We start from the raw sequence: 20722 nt of genomic DNA, 5'->3' as shown, positions 1-20722 counted from the left end.
ATTTTAATACAAAACTTAAGAACTTTCCTTAAGGTCGACTTAATTATTTCGTCGATTCTAAGGCTGACTTAGTCGAGAACTTTCCTTAAGGCAGACTTAAATAATTCAGTCATATCGCTTTTTGCGAAATAATTTTTCTTCTCCAAGTACATTCTTGCAAAATAATTCAAATAGAAATGTCATAATCTTAAATTACTTGCTGTAACTTCACATTTATGAACCATCACTTTTACGAGTATGTTATGTTAAAAAAATTCATTGACCATTAATTAAAGAGTTCCTTTTTCCTTCCTTGAAATGAATATATTCTTAAAAGTGAATTAACTGAACTTGATATGATAGGACATTTAGTACTGAACAATACGTAAATATCTAAACCAGTAAACTGCAGAATTCATTTTTTTAAGTCCCTCAAATCCCCTTTTTTCCAAAATCAAGCGATGTCCCATATACGCATCGAACGAAATACAAATGGTTGCAAAGTAAATTTTGCAAAAAAAAAAAAAAAAAAAAGGATAATAATGCGAGTAAAGTTTTATTTTTATTAGACAAAAAAAAAAAAAAAATTATACATCCACTGTGCCAAAATGAAGATTTGGATTGCTGTATATACACGTCGAACATAACATTAAAATAATCTGGTAGAAAATGAAATCCTTTTCTTTTTTTTAAAAAGAAATCAAGAACTTTATGAGTAAAATAACTATAAGTCAAGCTACAGCAGATCATATCTATAAAGCATTCCAGATTACTAAGCTTTCATGTACATTAAGGTCTTGAAAAGTAAAAAAAAAAAAAAAGAAAAAAGTCATAACTCCATACTAGGAAGATTAGGAATTAATATTGGCTATGATTAAAGCATTTCTAAAAGCAGAATAAAAAGGAATCATTTAATTTTCAAATCGTTTTTAACACTCTCTCAAAATTCGACATAAAAAAATTCAGATTTTTTTTTATCATCCGATACCTGAAATCACAAAACAAAATGATATTATTCGCTTTTTCTATGCAAGAGACTGCAGTTTCATCATCCCAAATATACTTATTTGCATCTAGCTGTATGTATTTTTTTTACATAAGAAAAATAGTTCATTCAATTATACTTTCAAGTCAAACATTCCTATATAGCACATTATGATTCAATACTGCTATCTACAAAGCATATAGCAATAGCATCAATATGTTATAGTAACACAATTTAATTTTATTAAAAAGTTTAATAAATTGTCATTAAAAAATGGTTAATAAAATATGAGCTGAATAAAGTTATGCAACAGTATATAAATTAACACAGTAATGACTGCATAAAAAGAATTAAAAAATATTATCTGTTTTTATTTATTTATTAAAATTAAATTTTTCACAGAAATTTAATTTTATGAAGTATGGAAACAGAAATCGATAGATCAAATTAATTTTACCTAACTGGTTAATAATATGTCAATAATTATTAATTTATTCTGTACAATTGCACTTTTTCAAAACTATTTAATTAGAAAACAAAAGTTTCCCAAAATTGTGAAGTGCAGTTTTAAAGTAGAAGTTCACCATAATATAATTTTAAATATGAATTCAATCTTGGAACAGACAATAATAAGTAGCGATTCTCTTTAATTTTCATTTACTTGATAAATTTTTAATAAGAGCTAGTTTAATAAAAGTTTAAAAACTTTACTCTCAAATCATCAATGATATATTTACATTTTTTTATAAATTTTTTTAACCCTTTCAAGGACCATGGGAAATATGCTTCCCACCAAATTTATCAATCTTCGAATGAAGTTATAGAGATTGAGATAAGTTCTGATGCATTTTTCAAAAAGACAGAAACTTAGATACTTCAGTTCCTTATCACACACAAAATGTCATGTTTTCATTTGTTACTTAATTATTAATTAACCAAATTAACTAATCAAATTAAATTTATCTAATAAATTAGATGAATCTCTTTTCTTAAGCCAATCTCAATTCTAAAAATATTTTAATATACCACAACTAGAAAAAAAAAAAAAAGGCTTTTAATGGGGTTAAGCAACAAAACATGAAAGACTAATGCTTGATATTGAGAATCAAAATACAGCCAATTGAGAGAAATACAGGCAATGGTAGAATTATATTTTTAAATTTCTTTGTAAAAAGTCTTTTGCAAAAGAGAAATTCCTAAATCTGCAGCTTTTTCTAATGTCAGTTTCTTATTGAAATAAATGCATCTAGCTAGTACAAGTGTTCATTTACCTGTATTATAAAATAGCTTCTAATTTTTCTCTGTCATGCATCTTATATTTTTATGAATATGGTATCTCAAAGATAGAGAATGTATTTTTAGTAAAAGTATTTATGTACTTCAACAAATTTGGGTTCCATTTGCAACACACACACAATAAAATTAAACTCTTACTAAACAAAAACATAACAGGATTTTATTCAATAGTATGTATAAATTTCCACAGAGTTTAAATAAAAAAATTCTACAGGAACAGACACTCTCAGTGTTCGATTCACATGAGGGTCTGATGAAGCAAAGGCAAGCTACAAACAACTGTAAAATTGAGCTGTTAATAAAGTGCTACACTATTTATTTGTAAGTTAGAGGAAGCAACACATTATTGGGCGTTTGGCTATTTATCTATAAAGACTTGGACCTTCTGGATGATATTTGAAACTTCTAAAAAGTAGGAAACGTAACAATAAAGCAGGTGAAAAAAGGCCTGTAACCGGATGCGTTTAGGTGAAAGTAAGACCTGCTTCTCTGTAAGTAGCATATATTTTCTCAATAGAATTCACATATGCAGCAGTTCTGAGATCCAAGCCTAGATTATACTTCATGGCCGTTCGCATTATAGCCTAGGAAGAAAAAATTTTATTACTCCAAAAATGTATATCAAGATGCATGAAAATGTATATTAATAGATTAGTTCAAAATAAAATTTATAAACTAAAACCACTTTCATAAAAAGCACAAATTAATTCTAAGCACTCATGCCATTATTTTTCCAATAATTCACAAACTACCTTTATCTAAACCAAGTGGTACTACATAAATTTGATGACCCTTTTCACAATATTAAAAAGTAAAAAGTTTAAAAATGAAGATTATTGTAATTTACGTCATAAAAATTTGTCCTTTCAGATAGTTCACTATCCATTCTAATTTAGAGCTTTATTCAAATTACTACTTAGCACAAATTTCAAAATTTTATTGGAGGTTTTAAAAGAACAATGACAGTAAATCTATCCTGCAGACCACTTCTCTGATCTGTATGTATATGAATTTATGTTATCTTTTCTTGTTAAATTGAACTGCAGGTTAATTTATAGTAAACTTTAGATTTAGTTCATAATACTTTAAATAATGTATCATGTAATCCCCTTCCTACATGAATGGAGGGCAGGGACTTGCAACACATATTTTTTTCCTTAAAATTCTTATATTAATCACATTAATTAATAATTATATTAATCACATTAAGTACAATGCTCTAAAATTTTAAAGCTATATTTTCCAAAAAGGCAAATTTCTTCTCTGAGAAATAACTAATATTTTAATCCACTAAAATAATTCCATTCAAGCATATAAAATATGCTTTTTAATGTGCAAATGAATATCTAAAATCTGAAGAATTTTCATCTATTAGATAAATTTCAAAATATGTGGACATGAACCTCCCTATGGTTCTATGGAGTTCCTCCCTATGGAGTTTAATATGGATTTAAAGTAAAATTCTATGAATCACTTCATATGATAACATAAATTTCCCTAAATGCATTCATATTTCTACAAAATTAGTAAAATTTTGCTTATTAATCAGTTCTTGGAATTAGGTAATCTGTTCTATAGTATTTTTTGACAAAATTTTTAGTAACTATAAATATTATGTTTCCAAATGTTACATTAAAAATTAGAAAGCTTATTCATCATTGTTTTAAATCAGGAATTATGGAGTTTATTCATAAGTAGAATTACATATAGGAATTTAAGGGGCAACAAATATTACTAATAAACACTTCTGATATTCTTATAACAGATAAAAATAAGTTTCACTCTAAATTTGGGATATTTCATCAAAATATTACATTTAGCATTACATTTAGCTTACATATAGCATTTAACAGAATGTTTATAACTAAAGATTCATTCTCCTGCTTTAGTTTTACATTTGAATAAGGATCAGAAACACAAAAATGTTTTAAAAGATTAAATATCACTTAATGATAATAGGTTTAAGAACAGAATGATTTCAAAACAGAAGCATCTAGTCTAATGACAAAGACATAAAAAATTTAAGAAACCTCCCACTTCTTTTCAACTTTAGCACCTATAATAAATGATTAATATGTTTCAAAAGTCTGAAACATTCTCTCATCAAAAATTAGAGAACAGCCAAAATAAAAAGCATTTATGATAATAAATTTACTTTTTGTAATATAAAAAACAAAATTTCGAACTTCACATAATAGGCTGAATTCCTAACTAATAATCATTTAAAAAACCGAAACTTTTTCTAAATAAAAAAAATATGCATTTTGGATTTGCAATATTTTAAAAAACATTTATTCTAAATACTCCAAGAAATAAAATGCTTACTCTAGCAGAGCGTTCCATTGTATAGTCCAAACCAGAATGAACAATGTCCTTTTCAGAGGCACCCTGAAAGAGACAACAGTATCTAGTATCATATGATATTGCATACAATACTTAATTTCAAGTAATTACTAGTTTACAAGCACAATTTTAAAATCAATGGAAAAATAGAAATAATTCTCACTAGAAAGCACAAACGTTTACAAGAATAAAAGCAGTTATAAATTTACCGAAATCTAGAAAAATTTTAATTGATTAGCGAAAGAAAGAAAACTGCCACTTGCGCTTATTTGTTTTATGTGCATATAAGAAAAATTAAGACATATACTTTCATTTTGTACAGAATTTGAATTCTTATTTTGAACTCTTAAAAAGATTTTATGACTTTGATCATCAGGTGTATAAATTTAATGATAATGGTAACTTTCTACATTATAATTATACCTTACTTTGATACTCATGTACTTATTAACAATTTTAAGAAGATAAAACATAAAAGACTACTGGGTATCAGATCCCTAACACCTCATTATTTGGGTAATAATACAGTGCGCGAAAAAAGTATAAGGACAACATGTAATTGCATGAAAATATGCTTTATTTCCATTTCACCTAAATGAACTTTTTATATTCCTTACTTCTGCTGCATAACTTTGTGATAACACTTATACCACATAAAAAACAATTTAGCTTCAAAATATTGATTTTACAAAATTTAACATTAAAGGAAATACGGAAAAAATTATAAGGACATGTTGTAAAATACTTAAAAAATGTTTCAATAATCAAGAAAACTACCTTTTTTTTCAATCACTTGAATAATCCGAGAGGTCATAGATCCTGAAAGATCTTTTAAAATGCCCACAGATATTTTTTTCCAAGCGTCTTTGATAGCGATGACAAGATCTTGTGTACATTGATACTGTGTGCCGTTTTTATAAACTTCTCGGGCTAGAAGTCCCCAAAGGTTTTCGATTGGATTAAGATCGGGACTTCTCGCCGGCCAATCAAGTAAATTTACAGAATTAGCTTCAAACCAGAGTTTTGCACTCGCAGAAACGTGTTTCGAAGCATTATCCTGCTGAAAAATATAGTCCCCTGAAGTAATTAGTGGCGCTTCAGGTAACAAACTTTCTCCTAACATATCAACATACCTGTCCGAATTCATTTTACGGTTGATAAATACAATTGAAGTGGTTCCATTTGCCACAAAAGTGCCCCATACCATAACCAAGCCACCACCATATTGACGCCTGGAAAACACTTCCTTGGTCTTTCGCAGATCATACCAAAAATAACGAAAACCATCAGGTCCATCAAGATTGTACTTTTTTTCGTCCGAAAAAATTACATCAGCCCACTTTTGACCAAGAGAAATGTATTTTTTGGCAAAGTAAACTCTTCTTCTCTTATGATGATTTGTAAGAGGGGGGGGGGGTGACACTAATTTCCCATAAGAAACTTGAGGATGTTTACTCAAAACATTTTGAACAGTCCTTGTTGAGCATGGTAAACTCAAATTTTGTTTAACTTCATTTCCTCTCCTTACAATCATTCTTTTTTGTCGACGAGTGAGAATTTCCGGTCTCCCAGTTCGCTTTTTCATACCATACATCCCAGGATTTTTTTAAAAATTATAAACCACCGTTTTAGATCTCTTGATTCATTTTGAAATTTCCTATCCACTTAATCCACATTCTCGAAAAGCAACAATTTTTCCTTTTTCAGAGTCAGAAAGTTGAGTTCACACAGAAAGTCGCTGAATGGGAAATTATTTTTTCAATTGAATCTTTTAACTCGGAATTGTCATTTTATGCTTTCAAATATACAAATTTTTAAATAATTACTGGAGAAAAAAGCAATGTCCTTATACTTTTTTCTGTTTTCATTTAGGTTTAAAAATTAAAATTAAAATTTTAGTAGATTTAAAATTGAAAATTTTAATTACTTTACGCATAAAATATTTTAATTTTACTTCTATTTTTGCTGCAAAAATTTGCATACGATTCTGTAAACAAGGCTTCTAGATTTGGCGATTTTTCGCATGTCCTTATAATTTTTTCGGGCATTGTAGACATAGATGACTATATATAAACTATTATTAAAAAATTCAGCAACTGCAAAATTCAGAAAATGCTCAAATAAATTTTCATGGGAAAAGTTGTTAAGTGCACTCAAGGGAATACCAACATGGAAGGAAATCATTATTTTTTAAATATGTTTTTGATGCTAAATATTTTCTCTTTCAAAATATTTTTGTTTTATACAGTTTTTTTTTTAATTCACATTCATTTCATTAGGAGCTGCAATATTTAAATTACTTTTAATGTTTCCAAATTTATTGTTTGAATTCTGATTCCTGCTGAAATAAAAATTTAAAAAATTGTCAAACAGTCAAAAATGTGCAGCTTATCAAAGCTCAAAGAAAATCTATGACACACTTTCAAAAGTATGACTTAAAATTCAGTGCAATAAAATATAATTCAATAAAAGAGATAAATTTATAAAATGAAATAAAATTTTATTTGATGTGCTCAATCTAAAAAGCAGTTATGTAAAAAGCCATGATATATCAACTGAGAGGCTTAAAAATTTTAAAATGCCGAGGCAAAAATCAATAAAACATTGAAATTACAGCAATTTTAAAAGGCTGTAAATTATTGTACTCCCATATTTATAGTACAAATAAAAAAAAAAGTGAAAATATCCAAAACATGAATATTGGCAAAAGAACTATGATTAAGCAATAAAATAGATTTAATATTTTAATAACAGTCTTGAAATGAGTACAGTGTTTAATTTTGAGAAATTGATTAAAATTAGAGAAATAATTATTCTAAAATAGAATAAGTATCAATCAAAGGTGATTTTTTTTTTTTTTTATTTAAGATGGTATGAAAATTTTTGTACAATGATGTATTTTAAACCTATGGCAGAAAAATGTAAAGGACACATAACATTATAATTAGATAGTTAATCATTCTAAGTACTATGGAACATGCAAGCCAAAACTTGTTCAAATCTATAAAGGGATAAGGAATTGTACAAAATTGGAATAAACAGACAGGCATTCAACTTTAACAAATTTATAAAATGTTTTAGTAACCAGAAAAGTTTAAAATCACAACTGCTTCTATAAGAACTTAAATAAATAAAAACATGATTCCAGCATTAAATTTAAACATATATAATTATTTCTTTAGAAAAGCAGTCAAAGACCAACTATATTTAAAATCAACTACATCATTCCTTGATCTTAACAATGCATATGAACTTTAAAAATATATAAATGATACTGGAAAAATGTTATAAAACGGGAAAAACAGTAACAAAAAAAATATCAAATATTAAATTTTCAATATGGAAGTTATTGTAATGATTTGAAACTAACATCTCATGTTCACTATATAACCACCATTTTTGCTTAACTTTTATTCTCCACTTTCACTTATCTTTCAATACTTTTTTTACCTTATTGTATAATTACATTTTTTATCTCATTATATAACTAATACTTAATTTCACATATCATTGTTTTGTAAAAAACAATAATAATAAAAAATAAAATATGATATAAAAATTTATGATTTGTTTTTTTACTTCACTTAAATGGGCATCTGATGATAGCTAATTTATATGGTAAAAGTTTAGACCTTAAATAGGATTAGAAAAAATAAATTAGTCCTTATAGTTTTATTTTTATTAAATAAAAATTTAATTAAATTTTATAAAATTAGTAATAAAAAATAAGGTTATTTATTATATTTAGGAATATTATATTCTATACCCACAATAAACCCTCCAAAACTTTTACAGCTTCAAATACATTTGTAACTTCTAAAGAATATACAGGAAGCCAGATTTTTTTTATATGTTCTCCAGCAACTAGCTATAGATAGGTATCAATTTCAGAATTCATTTTTTAAATATATTCTTTTGTTCTATTCCATATTTAACTTACATGACATAATTATTTAACATACAAAAAAAAAAAAGGAATCTAAAAACTATTGGTGTTGACAAAAAAAAATGGTATTGAAATTTATCCATATCACTGAGAAGTAAAAACAGAAAAGTTGTATAATCATAGAAAGTTATTAAAAATAGGTTTCTGATTTATCTATAAATAGCATTAGTAACTTATATTGAAGAACTTTTCTGAAATTCAAAATTAATCATAAAACAATAATAAACAGTCATTTTCTTTTACAATCAGTTGACAAAATAGTCTGAAAAGACAAAACTTAAATGTACCAGTTTAAGTTTTATGGCAGCCATTTTAATAAATTACTTCTTAATTATATGTTTTAACATATATAAGAAGGATTACAAGATGCACTTCATTAAAAAGAAAAAAAAAAAAAAAAAGGACCTGATGTCCACAGTTATTTAAAAAGAAAAAAAAATCAACAAGCCTTGCATTGAAATGGCAAGATTTGGTGAGATTGATTTCTACTAAACTTCTAGGATACTAAATGAAACAACTGATGCAAATAAATAACTGCATTCAGCAATAGAATTGTACCAGTTTTTTGAAGCATACATTTACTTAAATCTATTTAAATGTACTTTAATCTGCTCTGCATGCAATTATTTTTATAAATTTCAATCAATTAATCTATATAAAAAAATACCAATAACACGAAGCAAACAGTTTTTTCACACTATAACTCATTTAATATAATACAATATTTTAAAATTTCAATAAACTTCCTCATCAAACAAAATGTAAATCAATTTTGATGTTTCAAGAAATAAAAATTTCCTTTCTCTTCCTGTACCATTTTAAACTCAAATCTTTTATAAATTTTATTTGTGGTAACAAAATAGAAATTTAGCTTTAGAAAGCAGCTAAAATTTAATGGAAAAGTTTTCTGATCTACAAAAACAAGAGATTAACTTGAAAAATAATTCTCAATCTACCAAAAAAGTCAATTACAAAATTCCGAGTTCTTCAAAGAAGTTACAAAATTCTAAACATTTCTGACAGCAATCAATTGGGGGGGGGGGGGGAATAGCAGTAAAAGCACTCACTTCATAAGAACATGGTTTACTTACCGATATCTTCTTCTGAAAAGCTTCACTGGGAACAATCGGAATACGGCCACCAGCCTTGCCAAATCTCCTTTCTAATGATTCCTGAACACTCTCTGCAACACAATGCTATAATTAGTTTCAAACTGAAATGGTTATATATTTCTTTGCAACTTACATTTCTTTATTTTAAAATAAAGGAAAAAATGTATTGAGAGAATTATTCAAATGAAGTTTACCTTTCTTTCACATAAATAATTATTAGCGAAAGGTATTTTTTTATTAAATATCTAATAGCTGCTAAACTATTTAATCTGCCGTTTAAAAAAATATTCTATTCTATTGAAATCATAGAAGTATATTCCATTAGCAATAAAGAAAAACATAAGACTGAGTACTTTAAATAATATACAAAATATACGTATATTGTAAATAATTTAGTAATTTGATTTATAGAGGAATTCATAGTAAGATTATGAAACGATTTTTTAAAAATTCTCTTGATGCTCTGACATTGCATCATGGCATATGCATTTAAATTATTAATATAATAATGTTTTTTGAAAACATTATAAATCTAGCCAGGTAATTTCCTTAAGCATTTGTGAAATGCTTTCAATAAATAATAACATTTGAAAGTTGAAAGTAAGAATTGAGAATATATGCATCAAATTCTACAATTTAGCATTTTTTCTCTTTCTAAAATGAATGATAAAAGAAACCTAAGCTGCAGTTTTCCTTTTAATTTTGAGAAATCAAAATGCATGGTAACTTGTAAAATACACTGAAATGCACATAATGTTTAAAATCACCCCTTTTGATATCACTAAGGGAAATAGAAATCAGCATACAAATTTCATTAAATATTCTGCATTGTTTTATAAACAAATGAATCTTATAACTCTAGAAGATGATTTTAAGGATTTAAATAATAGGATTGTAATAATCCCCATACCATCATTTCTATGATGCATTCTTTAAAAAAAAATTAATAACAATGAAAAATGTTACCTAGCAAATGATAGTTTGAGTCCCGCTCATACTTGAACAACAGTCTGCCATAACTGACATGATTTAAATTTTTCAACCATTCAAAATAAGAAACTGTCACCCCTCCAGCATTAATATAAAGATCAGGAACAACCAAAATGTTTCGAGACATCAAAATCTTATCAGCAGCTGGAGTTATGGGTCCATTGGCAGCTTCACCAATAATCTGAAACAAAACGATTTGAGAAGCAAATAAATAAAAATAATAAATTAATGTGGGAGACATAAGGCATTTTCATAAAAATGAATGCATATATAGGACAAATACCAAGTTTCTCTTTCATAATAGAGTCATACATACGAAAAATAACTTCTACTAACCTGAGTATTTCAATATTTAGTGCCAATAAATGTTAGTAAAAAATTAAATGGCTTAAAAGAAAAGTTCTTTATGATTTTAATTATTATATTATTGTAAATATTATACTCAATTCAGAGAAAACACAAATCGCCCTTTTTCTCATACAGGTATTAAAGACACTTTTACAAAATGATGAATTTGCAACTGTTCATATACTAAATTACATGAGTAACAATACATTATGTTTAATATGTACAGTTTAGTGTAGATAAATAATTAAATTATTTACCTATTTTATTAGAGTAAAATTTCTAAGCCTTTTGAACAGGATGAAAATTAACAACATCACTGAATAATAACTTGCTTATTTGAAGAAAAAAAATAGATGTGTTTAGGCATTTCAAAATACTCTTAATTTATTAGGTGCACGAATAAGAAATTTAAATTCATATGCAGAAATTAGTCAGACATTTTAATGTACTAATTAAAATTATTAAATTAAAAGAATTTTATACAAAGAAAATATTTCATATTTTATTTTCTTAATGGGCATAAAAAGAAAATTACAAGCTAAAAAACAGTTTTTTTAATATACTATTAATTGTTCAGAAAGAAGACAACTCAAAAGAATGCCAACCTCAGAAATGTGCCATCTTTAATAACCCATTCCTTACGTTTCTGAATGTTTACCACCAGATTATTAATTAGGAATGATAAAAGTTCTAATTATATATAATATTAAAACAAAACAACTAAATGATAGAAAAAATATTTTGTAACTAGTTTAAATTCCTAACCCCCCCCTAAATTCAGTGTTACACCTGAAACATAACTAATTTTATCAAACAATAAAGGAGAATATCACAATTTCTTAAATGTATCTTATAGGCAAGAATTAAGGAATATGAATCAAAATACAATACATATTAAAAATTTGCTAACTAAATGAATAAAAGGAAGTTTTATAATTAAAACATATAAAATATATATTTCATAAAATATTACCTTGCACTGCACTTTCTCTGCATTACTCTTTGTAATCACCTTCTCTGTAGCAGCTGGTATCAAAATTTCACATGGCTCATACAAGAGACATTCTCCTGTATAAGGTTCAGCTCCAGGAAATCCATTGATGGTACCATTTGCCTAAGACAATTCAAGAATATTTAAGTTTATTAAACGAACAAAAATTAGTTAAAAATAGTAAAATGAAGGTGTGTTTTTTTCTCCCAATTTTTTCACTAGTTATTTTTTTCAGGTCCAAACATTTTTACAATCCCATTCTCATCAGAAAAATACTACTCTTGACAAACAATATTAGAAAATAAAAGTTAAGGATAAAAGACAATTGACTAATAAATTTTAATTAAATTTTTCTAGTCAAAATGACCATCTTAATTATCATTATTAACAAATATTCAAGAATATAAAGCAAGATACAATTTTTCAATTTTTCTAGATTTAATATTTTTTCTCTAATCTGATATGGTTTATATCTAGTGTAATGACAAAAAATTAGAAAAAAAAAAAAAAAAAACATTCAGATTTAGTATCAGTTTCTTTAGAAGCATTGGCTTCTATAAGTCACTATAAGTAGTAGGTACTTTCAAATTTGCTGTTACAGCAATACCATCAAATAACTAGATAGCAATTTATTACAGAATTCATAAAGAACCAAAAATAATAATAAAAAATACACTTTTTGCTTATCAAAATTGAGAGGTAATTTTGTAAGTAAGCATCTTTAAAAAAAAATAATAATAATAATTCCCTCAATTTTAGAACAAATATTTACATTATAAAATAAAAAGAGACTTTAATATAAAATGTCAAAAAATAATACGAATTTTGAGTAATAGGAAACTTTGTAAGAACCATATTTACATACATTAAGTATGATTAGAAATGTCTACCAGCAGCAAATGGATGAGAAAGGCATAACAGGAACACAAGTGCAACTGAAAACAACTATATAGGAAGAGCTGGTGAAAGTTTATTGCAAGAATTAGTATCACTGTCCAAAAATCTGAAAATTTTCAACTATTTATCTCTGTGCACCTTTTACATCACAAGGAAAGGTCCAAACTTTCAAAACTTCTTTTAAATCCAAATTTTTATCTGGCATTTATGGCACACTAAGTTTTATATATTGAAGAATAACCCAGAATTCCAATATAATGTTCATTTAAATCAATTCAACATCTCTATCTGTGCTCTTTTTTTTTTTTTAATGAATGTTATCTTTCATTTCCTGTTGATTTCATTTATCTGCACCCAAATAAATATAATCTTATTTATCTGTCTCTCTTTGAAGCTTCCACACACCTTAGAGTCAGCATAATTTGCAATAATCAATTGTTCATACAGTATCAATCTCATTCTAAGCTTCACGTTAATGAAATCATAAGAAATTTTCTTATTATAATCTAGTAATAAGCATATTCCTCACTGTAATTATACAATCTGTTTCATATTCCTATAAATATTAATTCAGACATTAAAAGCATATTATATATATAAAATTTCCTCTATTTTTAATTTTTTTTTAACTTAACATGAAAAAATCTGAAGTTTTGAAATGGCTTTCTGAAATCACTAAGTCAAAAATACTGAAAAGAATTTCTAAAAACTAGGAGACATAGAACACTTTAATCAGTTTTCATGCAATAAAACAATTTTAGAGATTATGATTATACATATAAATTGATTGAAAACTGATAAAAGTCATTTATGCAAAAATTTACAAAAAAAAAATCTACAGAAAAAATATGTCATACTGATTATAACTGTGAATACTGATTATAACTCCACAAAAAACAAAGGAGCACTTAAGGGGATAGAATGTCAAGAAAATTTCTATAAATCCTTTACCTTTCATTTTGGTATCTATAAAAATTACAAAAAAAAAAAAATCTTTTTTAAAAAAAATGTGAAAATTCTGTTAAAGAAGTTCTGTGTGATAACAATTTATCATTATTAATTCGCCAGTTTTTGGATTGCACCCCCATAAAATGTTTTGGTGAAAATGGATGAGCGAAATAGCCTTTTTTCCTAAAGGAACTCTAATAAAATAAGAAAAAAGTTCAGTTAAAAGTAGAATAAAAAAAAAAAATGTTCTATAACAGTTGTAATAAATACATGAAATATTAACCTCTTGCACTCTAATAACATTATGTACATTGTTTTTCATATTCCTGCTAATTTACAATGTAATTTGCTACAGTTGAAACCAGTAACAAAATTGTTGCATAGTACTTATATTTATTCAATACAAATAAATTCATGTAATATTTCAAGAATTTTTCTCTCAGTGTCACAATCTTATTATTGCAAAAAGGGAAAGCATTCACTCAGATATAATTAAAATTTCTACTTCAATCTTCATGAAAATATTGAATTTAGTATTAAATGCACTGGCATATTTTTAACAGAAAAAAAAACCAAATAAAAAATTCTAATTGAATATTCTTTATCAGTCACAAATCTCTTTACCATTCAAATTATTCATTAAAACATTTTAAAGTTTTCCTTACTTAAAAAGTTTCTGAGAAACTATAAATTCTATAGTCCATCACTTAATTAAGAACACAAATTAGAGCTAATATTATGCAGCAATAGCAAAAAAACACTTGCAAAAGATGCACACATATTATTTGCATGATTATAAAAATCTTTAATTTAACAAGAAAAATTACCAATTTCCAATCTTCTAATTCCCTAGGATCAATTCCATTTGGATTATAAATGCTTCCATCTACTTCCATGACACCAATACATCGACCTCCAGCTCGGTGGAGGTAGCGCATTACATGGAGACCTACATTTCCAAGACCCTGTCATAAAATTGCTCATTAAAAAATTACAGTAAATTTTTTTTTAAATCAAACAAGTTTTTGGGAAGCCTTGTATTATTTATTTTACCTGAACAATGAAAGTTTTTCCACCCCAGCCTGGTGTAGTGCCTATCATACTCATGTAACTGGCTTCATTCACAAAATTGTCCAAACCGTGATACACACCCTGAAAGTGGAAACATTAAAATAATTAAAATGTCTCAATTCACTGCTTTCAAATTATTTTCCTAAACTTAAAAACATAGAATACAGGAACACACATACCCTACAACATTGGTTACTCAGTCCCCTAATACTTCTAACAGATATATTACATATAAAGAATATCCACAAATTATTGAAGAACTGATATTTCTAAAGAATTTCAATTAATTAAAACATTACTCAAAATTATTTAAAAGATATTTATTATTAACTAAATAAATAAGTGAAATAATGGTATTAAAAAAATCACACTATTTTTATTCACCACTATTTTTGTGGATCAAACAAATTATTTTTCAGGCATATACAATTTTTTTTTATTAAACACTTGTACTTTTTTTAGAATTATTTTTGTTCAGTTTAATGTCATAAGAAATTCCCACACATATTTTCAAATGAGAAGCAACCCCAGTATCTTTGTATTTATGCTGAACAAAATTCCATATTTTTAAAACCCAATTAAAGTAAAACCTTCACTAATTACCAGCATTGTTGCGAGCGACAAATCGGGAAGTGGGCATTTTAGGCATTTTTTGTAGTTTTTCCTTATATATCCATAACTCAGTAGTTTTTCACTTAATTTCCGTAGTTACTGGATAATATGCACCCACCATACATAATCAATATTATCACAGAATACATCAAGCTTGCTCCAGCATGGCCAACAATTAAATCTGCATTAACTTAAAATGTACTTCAAGAGCAATTGAATATGATTAGCTATTTCATCATAGTTCATTCAACTGCACAAGTTAAAAAGCCTCACCCTTCCAGTAGCTGATACTCTTCCATGGATTCCACCTTGATTGATTGGTTTGCCAGTCACACAGGCATGAGAGTTCATATCAGTATGTCCTGAAAAGGAAAGAATCAAATTCCAAAATAAAATTTCTATTTTCAATCTTAATACATCTAAACCCAGAATAGTAGCAACTAAAATGAAAGAATCTAAACAACATTAAGCAGAACTTCAGTATAAGTAGTTTCAAATTTTAGAAGATTAATGTGTGTCACACTTTTTAAGTTTAAATAGCATTCATAGAGCAAATGAATTGAAAACTTTCACATATAAAATAGGTAAAAAAAATATTACCAAATCCTTAAAAAACAACAACTTTAAAGCAGTAAATTAAAAAATATGAAAATACAAGAACATTTTATGAAGCTTGTTTCATTCAAAGATTATCATAGAGTTCATACTTCCTCCAATTTTATAAATTATCTCAAAATTTTAAAGAAATTCTATTCTTTTGGCTAAAACTACAATAATATCAAATTCTTTTTCTCAATAAAAATTCTGAGGCAAAAGCTTTTATTTTTTAAGAAATAAAATTATTAAAATACTTCAAAGAAATCCATGCACTTTATACATTATTTTTCCCAAATTTCAGAATAATGTCACTGAATATAGTTATATAACAAGGAACCATTCACCACTTTCCAGATTTTGGATTCATTATCATTACCCAAGAAAGTAGTTAAAACTTAAAGTAGTGGATCGCAAAAATAATTGCAATCCATCACATCTTGCAATGTAGAATGATTGATTTTAGAAATATGCAGCATTAGTTTTCTACAGAATGTCATGGAAGATTAACTTTATTTCTACAAATTCATTTTTTAGTATCTAATTTTTAATTCTTGAAAAATGTTAATAAAAATAAACTAAACTCTTAGTTATGACTAAAAAATATTTTTAGTTTCATTAATATATGACAAGAGAATTAATAAATAAATAAATGAAATGCAAGCATAAATAAATTAATTAAATATTTACCAATAGTTTGTGCATAAGTATCAGCAATCCAACTCATTTCCCTTTCACCAGTTCCCATATCTGGAGCTGGTACATCCAATCCAGGTCCTGCATAAAATAAGGGGAGAAATGTAAAGTAGAAATTAATAAATCTATTTGAAACAAAAAGGAGTGCAATAAAGATATTTCTAATTAATAACTATATTAAATAATTAAATAAAGAAAGAAGAGATTCAATATCAGATTGATTCTACTAGTAAAGATTAGATAGTAAAGTAAACAGAAATTTATACCCCAATACAGATTCTTGAGTGGTTAATATACAATTTAAAAGCCAAATATATATATATATATTTAAACATATAAACTTTGAATCCAACATTCTTCATGTAAAACTTTTCCCAAGGAGGAAAAAATAAAACCTATGAATAAATTCATTTAATGAAATAAATAATCTGAAATTTTTTGACATCATTCATCAACATCATTAATTATAGAAATTTAAGAAATAAATACTTTTTCTATTTTTTTACCACATGAAAATATCAAAACATCATACATGTAAGAATAGCTACAACAGAATCTCATGTAAAACATAAGATCCTGCAAATATAACCAATTTAATAAAATAGGAATATCTAAAACCAACTTATATTATTCAGAGGGATTAAAATCCAAATAATGGCACATGCTTCCTTCAACAAATAGGTTTAAAAAAAATGATACAATATATTGTTTTGGTTAGTTTAATTTTATATGGCAATATTTAGCTATAATCTACTAAATAATACTTTCAACTTTCATAAGAAAAATCTTAAACAAGTTGAAAAAAGCTTACTTATATCACTTTGAAGTTTAAAAAAAAGATATAATACCAGTATGTTTCTGGGAAAACAGAATTTTTAAATCCTTTCAATATTATAATTTTACAAAATTATATTTTTAGATGTGTTAATAATCATTAATACAGGATACGGTTGCAAACTGAACTTGATTTAGATCTAAAATTAATGAAAATAAAACCTAAATTATTGAAATTGCTAAAACGATGCTTATTAATGACAGTGCATTCTTGTATAGATACAAGAATGAAAAAAGTTACAACAAATTTATTCCTAGAAAATTCAAAGTTTAATGTCATAAATTTATCCTTAAATATTGACATGATGAAATAATTCATTTAAAAAACTGCAATCTGAAAAATCCTTTGGTGTATTAGAATTATTTGAAAATATATGAATGAGCACAGATAAATGGTACAAAAACATACTGTACAATATTGTAAAGTACAGTGTGATATGCACAAGGTACTGTATAATAATTGTATTGCACACAGTACTGTATAATAGCAAAAATGTAGAATTAATAGCATATATATAGAAAAAAATTAGTCATTTAAATAGATCAAAAACATTGCATTACAAAAAAGTATTGCATTTCTTAACATTTAAATGGTGAGGACATTTATTTTCACAATTCTTGATTAAATGTTTCTTAAGATTATAATGGATTATTAAAGAATTATACAATATTTTGCAGTTGAATTTTTAACTTATACATTTAGATTAGAAGACTGTCTTCTATCATTCCACTGTATTCAAAATTTAAACAAAAAGGTCATTCTGCCAATTGAACTATTTATAATAAAAATTTTAATAATCTGGTGGGATTGTTATTTACTGATATTTTCTACTATTTACCGGTAGATTGCTATAGAAATATGCCAACAAATAGTAGAAAAAAATTTATCATTAAATAACAATCCCATTATATTATTGAATTTCTCTTTATTAATCAAAAAAGCAAAACACCACAAATCTTTCATTTTAAATTTACAACTAAAAATCCAACACTGTTATTATAAATGATTCTTCCACTGTAAGCAAATGCATATACAGGTAAGTGCAGAAACGAAAGCTAACCGCTGCCTTGTTAATTTATTGTTTTTTATAACAAATGAGTGAATAAATTACACATACTTCAATGATTTTAAAACTTTTTGTATTAATATCAATATCCGACGAAATATAACAGTTCTATTTACCTAAAAATCCTTTCTTAGCCAACTGAAGAGCAAAATTGCGAGTTATCTTCTCTAACTCGAATTCACTATACTCCTTTGGGTTGATTTTCAGACCAGCTTTAGCACCACCAAAAGGGACATCCACAACAGCACATTTAAAAGTCATCAAAGCCGAAAGGGCCTTTACTTCATCCAGGCTTACATCCAAACTAAATCGGATACCTGGACATAAAGTTCACTAGCTGAGAGAATATGTATAAATGATGAAACAAAGATCCGAGATATTTATATAACTAAATATATACTTAAAAACAATCAAATTAAAAAGCTATAATTAGAATTAAAATACAACACTGAATTCCTTATGCCATTCAAAAACAATTTACTCTATCCTAGTAAAAAACAAATATAATAAAAATAATCTAGTGTTTATTGCTACATAAAAAATACCAATTGTTATTATGAATACTTTCATTAAAATAAAAGGCACTTTAAATAACTAATGTTGATTAATGAGAAATGTATTTAAGATTAGTTTCACAAATCATTAACTATTTCATGTCATAATTTTTTTTCTTAATTTCTATCTGCATATTAGAAAATTAAAATCTGAGCAATTTATACAAGAATCCAAAAAAACACCTCAGACTAATACTCTGCCGTTCCATTTAATTTCTACTTAGGAATATTTTGATTTATGAATTCTTGCACGAAATCCATATTTACTGCAACTCAAAATTTCATCTACAAATGCAGCGTTATTAAAGAATAATGAAAATCGCATTCGAAATTTAAATTAGCAAGCAGAAGTTATGAAAACTTTTGTTTTGAAAAAGTTAAAATACACTTAAACTTCCTGTGATGATGATTTAGTTCATAGTAACAAATTTCATTAATGACGGTATCGTGTCACCACTTATTAAAATAAAAAAAGACAAAATTGCAAATAAAAATGTATTTTTATCGCATAAACTTTTTTTTTTTTTTTTTTTTGCTATCTGTTGGAAAAACTAAAGCACAAAAGACTTACCTCCTTTGCAAGGAGTCCTATGATGACTGTGCTGCGCTCTCCATCCGTTTATCATCACATATTTGCCACTGTCCCTTTTTAAAGGGAAACAAACTTCCAAAACAGAATGGCATGGTCCTAAAATTCCTAAATAACCTCTTACTTTTTCCCGTTTTTCTTCCATACTTAACTTTCCTTTGAATTCTTCAACAAGTTTGTCTTCCACCATCTGCCATCCCTTATGGTAAAAATACTCGACCATGTGAAAAAAAGACGGATTTTCTGCATCTTCAACATATTGCAGATTTTCGGGTATCACATGTGAACTATAATATCTTGACAGTAAAAAACTGGAAGCCCTCAAGACATTCGACCTTGCTTTATTTAGGCCTAGGTCTATTTTATTCCATCTAACCTTTCTAAGACCTATCTGGCGAAAATTGGATAAAATTGTGGCCGTCTGACCGAGCATAATGAAGGATTATTATAAAAACGTATTATTGAGCACACAAATCAAATCTAATGATGGAAATATTGTAAGCTGGATGAATTTATTGCCGATTTATAAACCTGAGTAAATTTTCACTGCACATTTTCATACACCTTGCCTTCGCGCTCACTTACCCCCCTTTCACCAAATACGAAAATCACAACAAAACTTAGCTCTCAGTTTAATGAAAGGTAATTTCCCTACCGCGCGATGTAAAATTCCCTACATTAATCGGATTCTCTGCTATTTTTTATTCGTCGTAAATTTTCAAAGCCAAGTGAACTAGTTCAAAGATTATAGGTTTAGTAAGAATTATATTGCGAAAATAAATCTGTCAGCACTCAGCAGCTAATAAAAATGTAATTTAGTTATTTTAATTTTCTTTAAGGAAAAGAATTTTTTTTCAACCATTCTAGAGC

The 20722-nt window shown here is 26.5% G+C and overlaps 1 protein-coding gene across 1 annotated transcript; it reads right to left on the bottom strand.

Moving 5' to 3' along the window:
* Positions 1-2398: 2398 nt before the first annotated feature.
* Positions 2399-20468, bottom strand: LOC129981040 (glutamate dehydrogenase, mitochondrial-like). The gene is made up of 11 exons (XM_056091644.1): positions 19835-20468; positions 18826-19026; positions 16803-16889; positions 15792-15880; positions 14889-14987; positions 14663-14800; positions 11973-12113; positions 10628-10832; positions 9641-9732; positions 4586-4648; positions 2399-2844 (listed from the first exon to the last, which is right to left on the bottom strand). The coding sequence occupies exons 1-11, from the start codon at positions 20283-20285 to the stop codon at positions 2725-2727; spliced, it is 1686 nt and encodes a 561-aa protein (XP_055947619.1). The 5' UTR covers positions 20286-20468; the 3' UTR covers positions 2399-2724.
* Positions 20469-20722: the final 254 nt, after the last annotated feature.

This window comes from Argiope bruennichi, chromosome 8, assembly GCF_947563725.1.
Source record: "Argiope bruennichi chromosome 8, qqArgBrue1.1, whole genome shotgun sequence".
Classification (NCBI taxonomy): domain Eukaryota; kingdom Metazoa; phylum Arthropoda; class Arachnida; order Araneae; family Araneidae; genus Argiope; species Argiope bruennichi.
The sequence above is the reverse complement of the archived record's forward strand: the minus strand, read 5'-3'. Positions and strand labels throughout refer to the sequence as shown.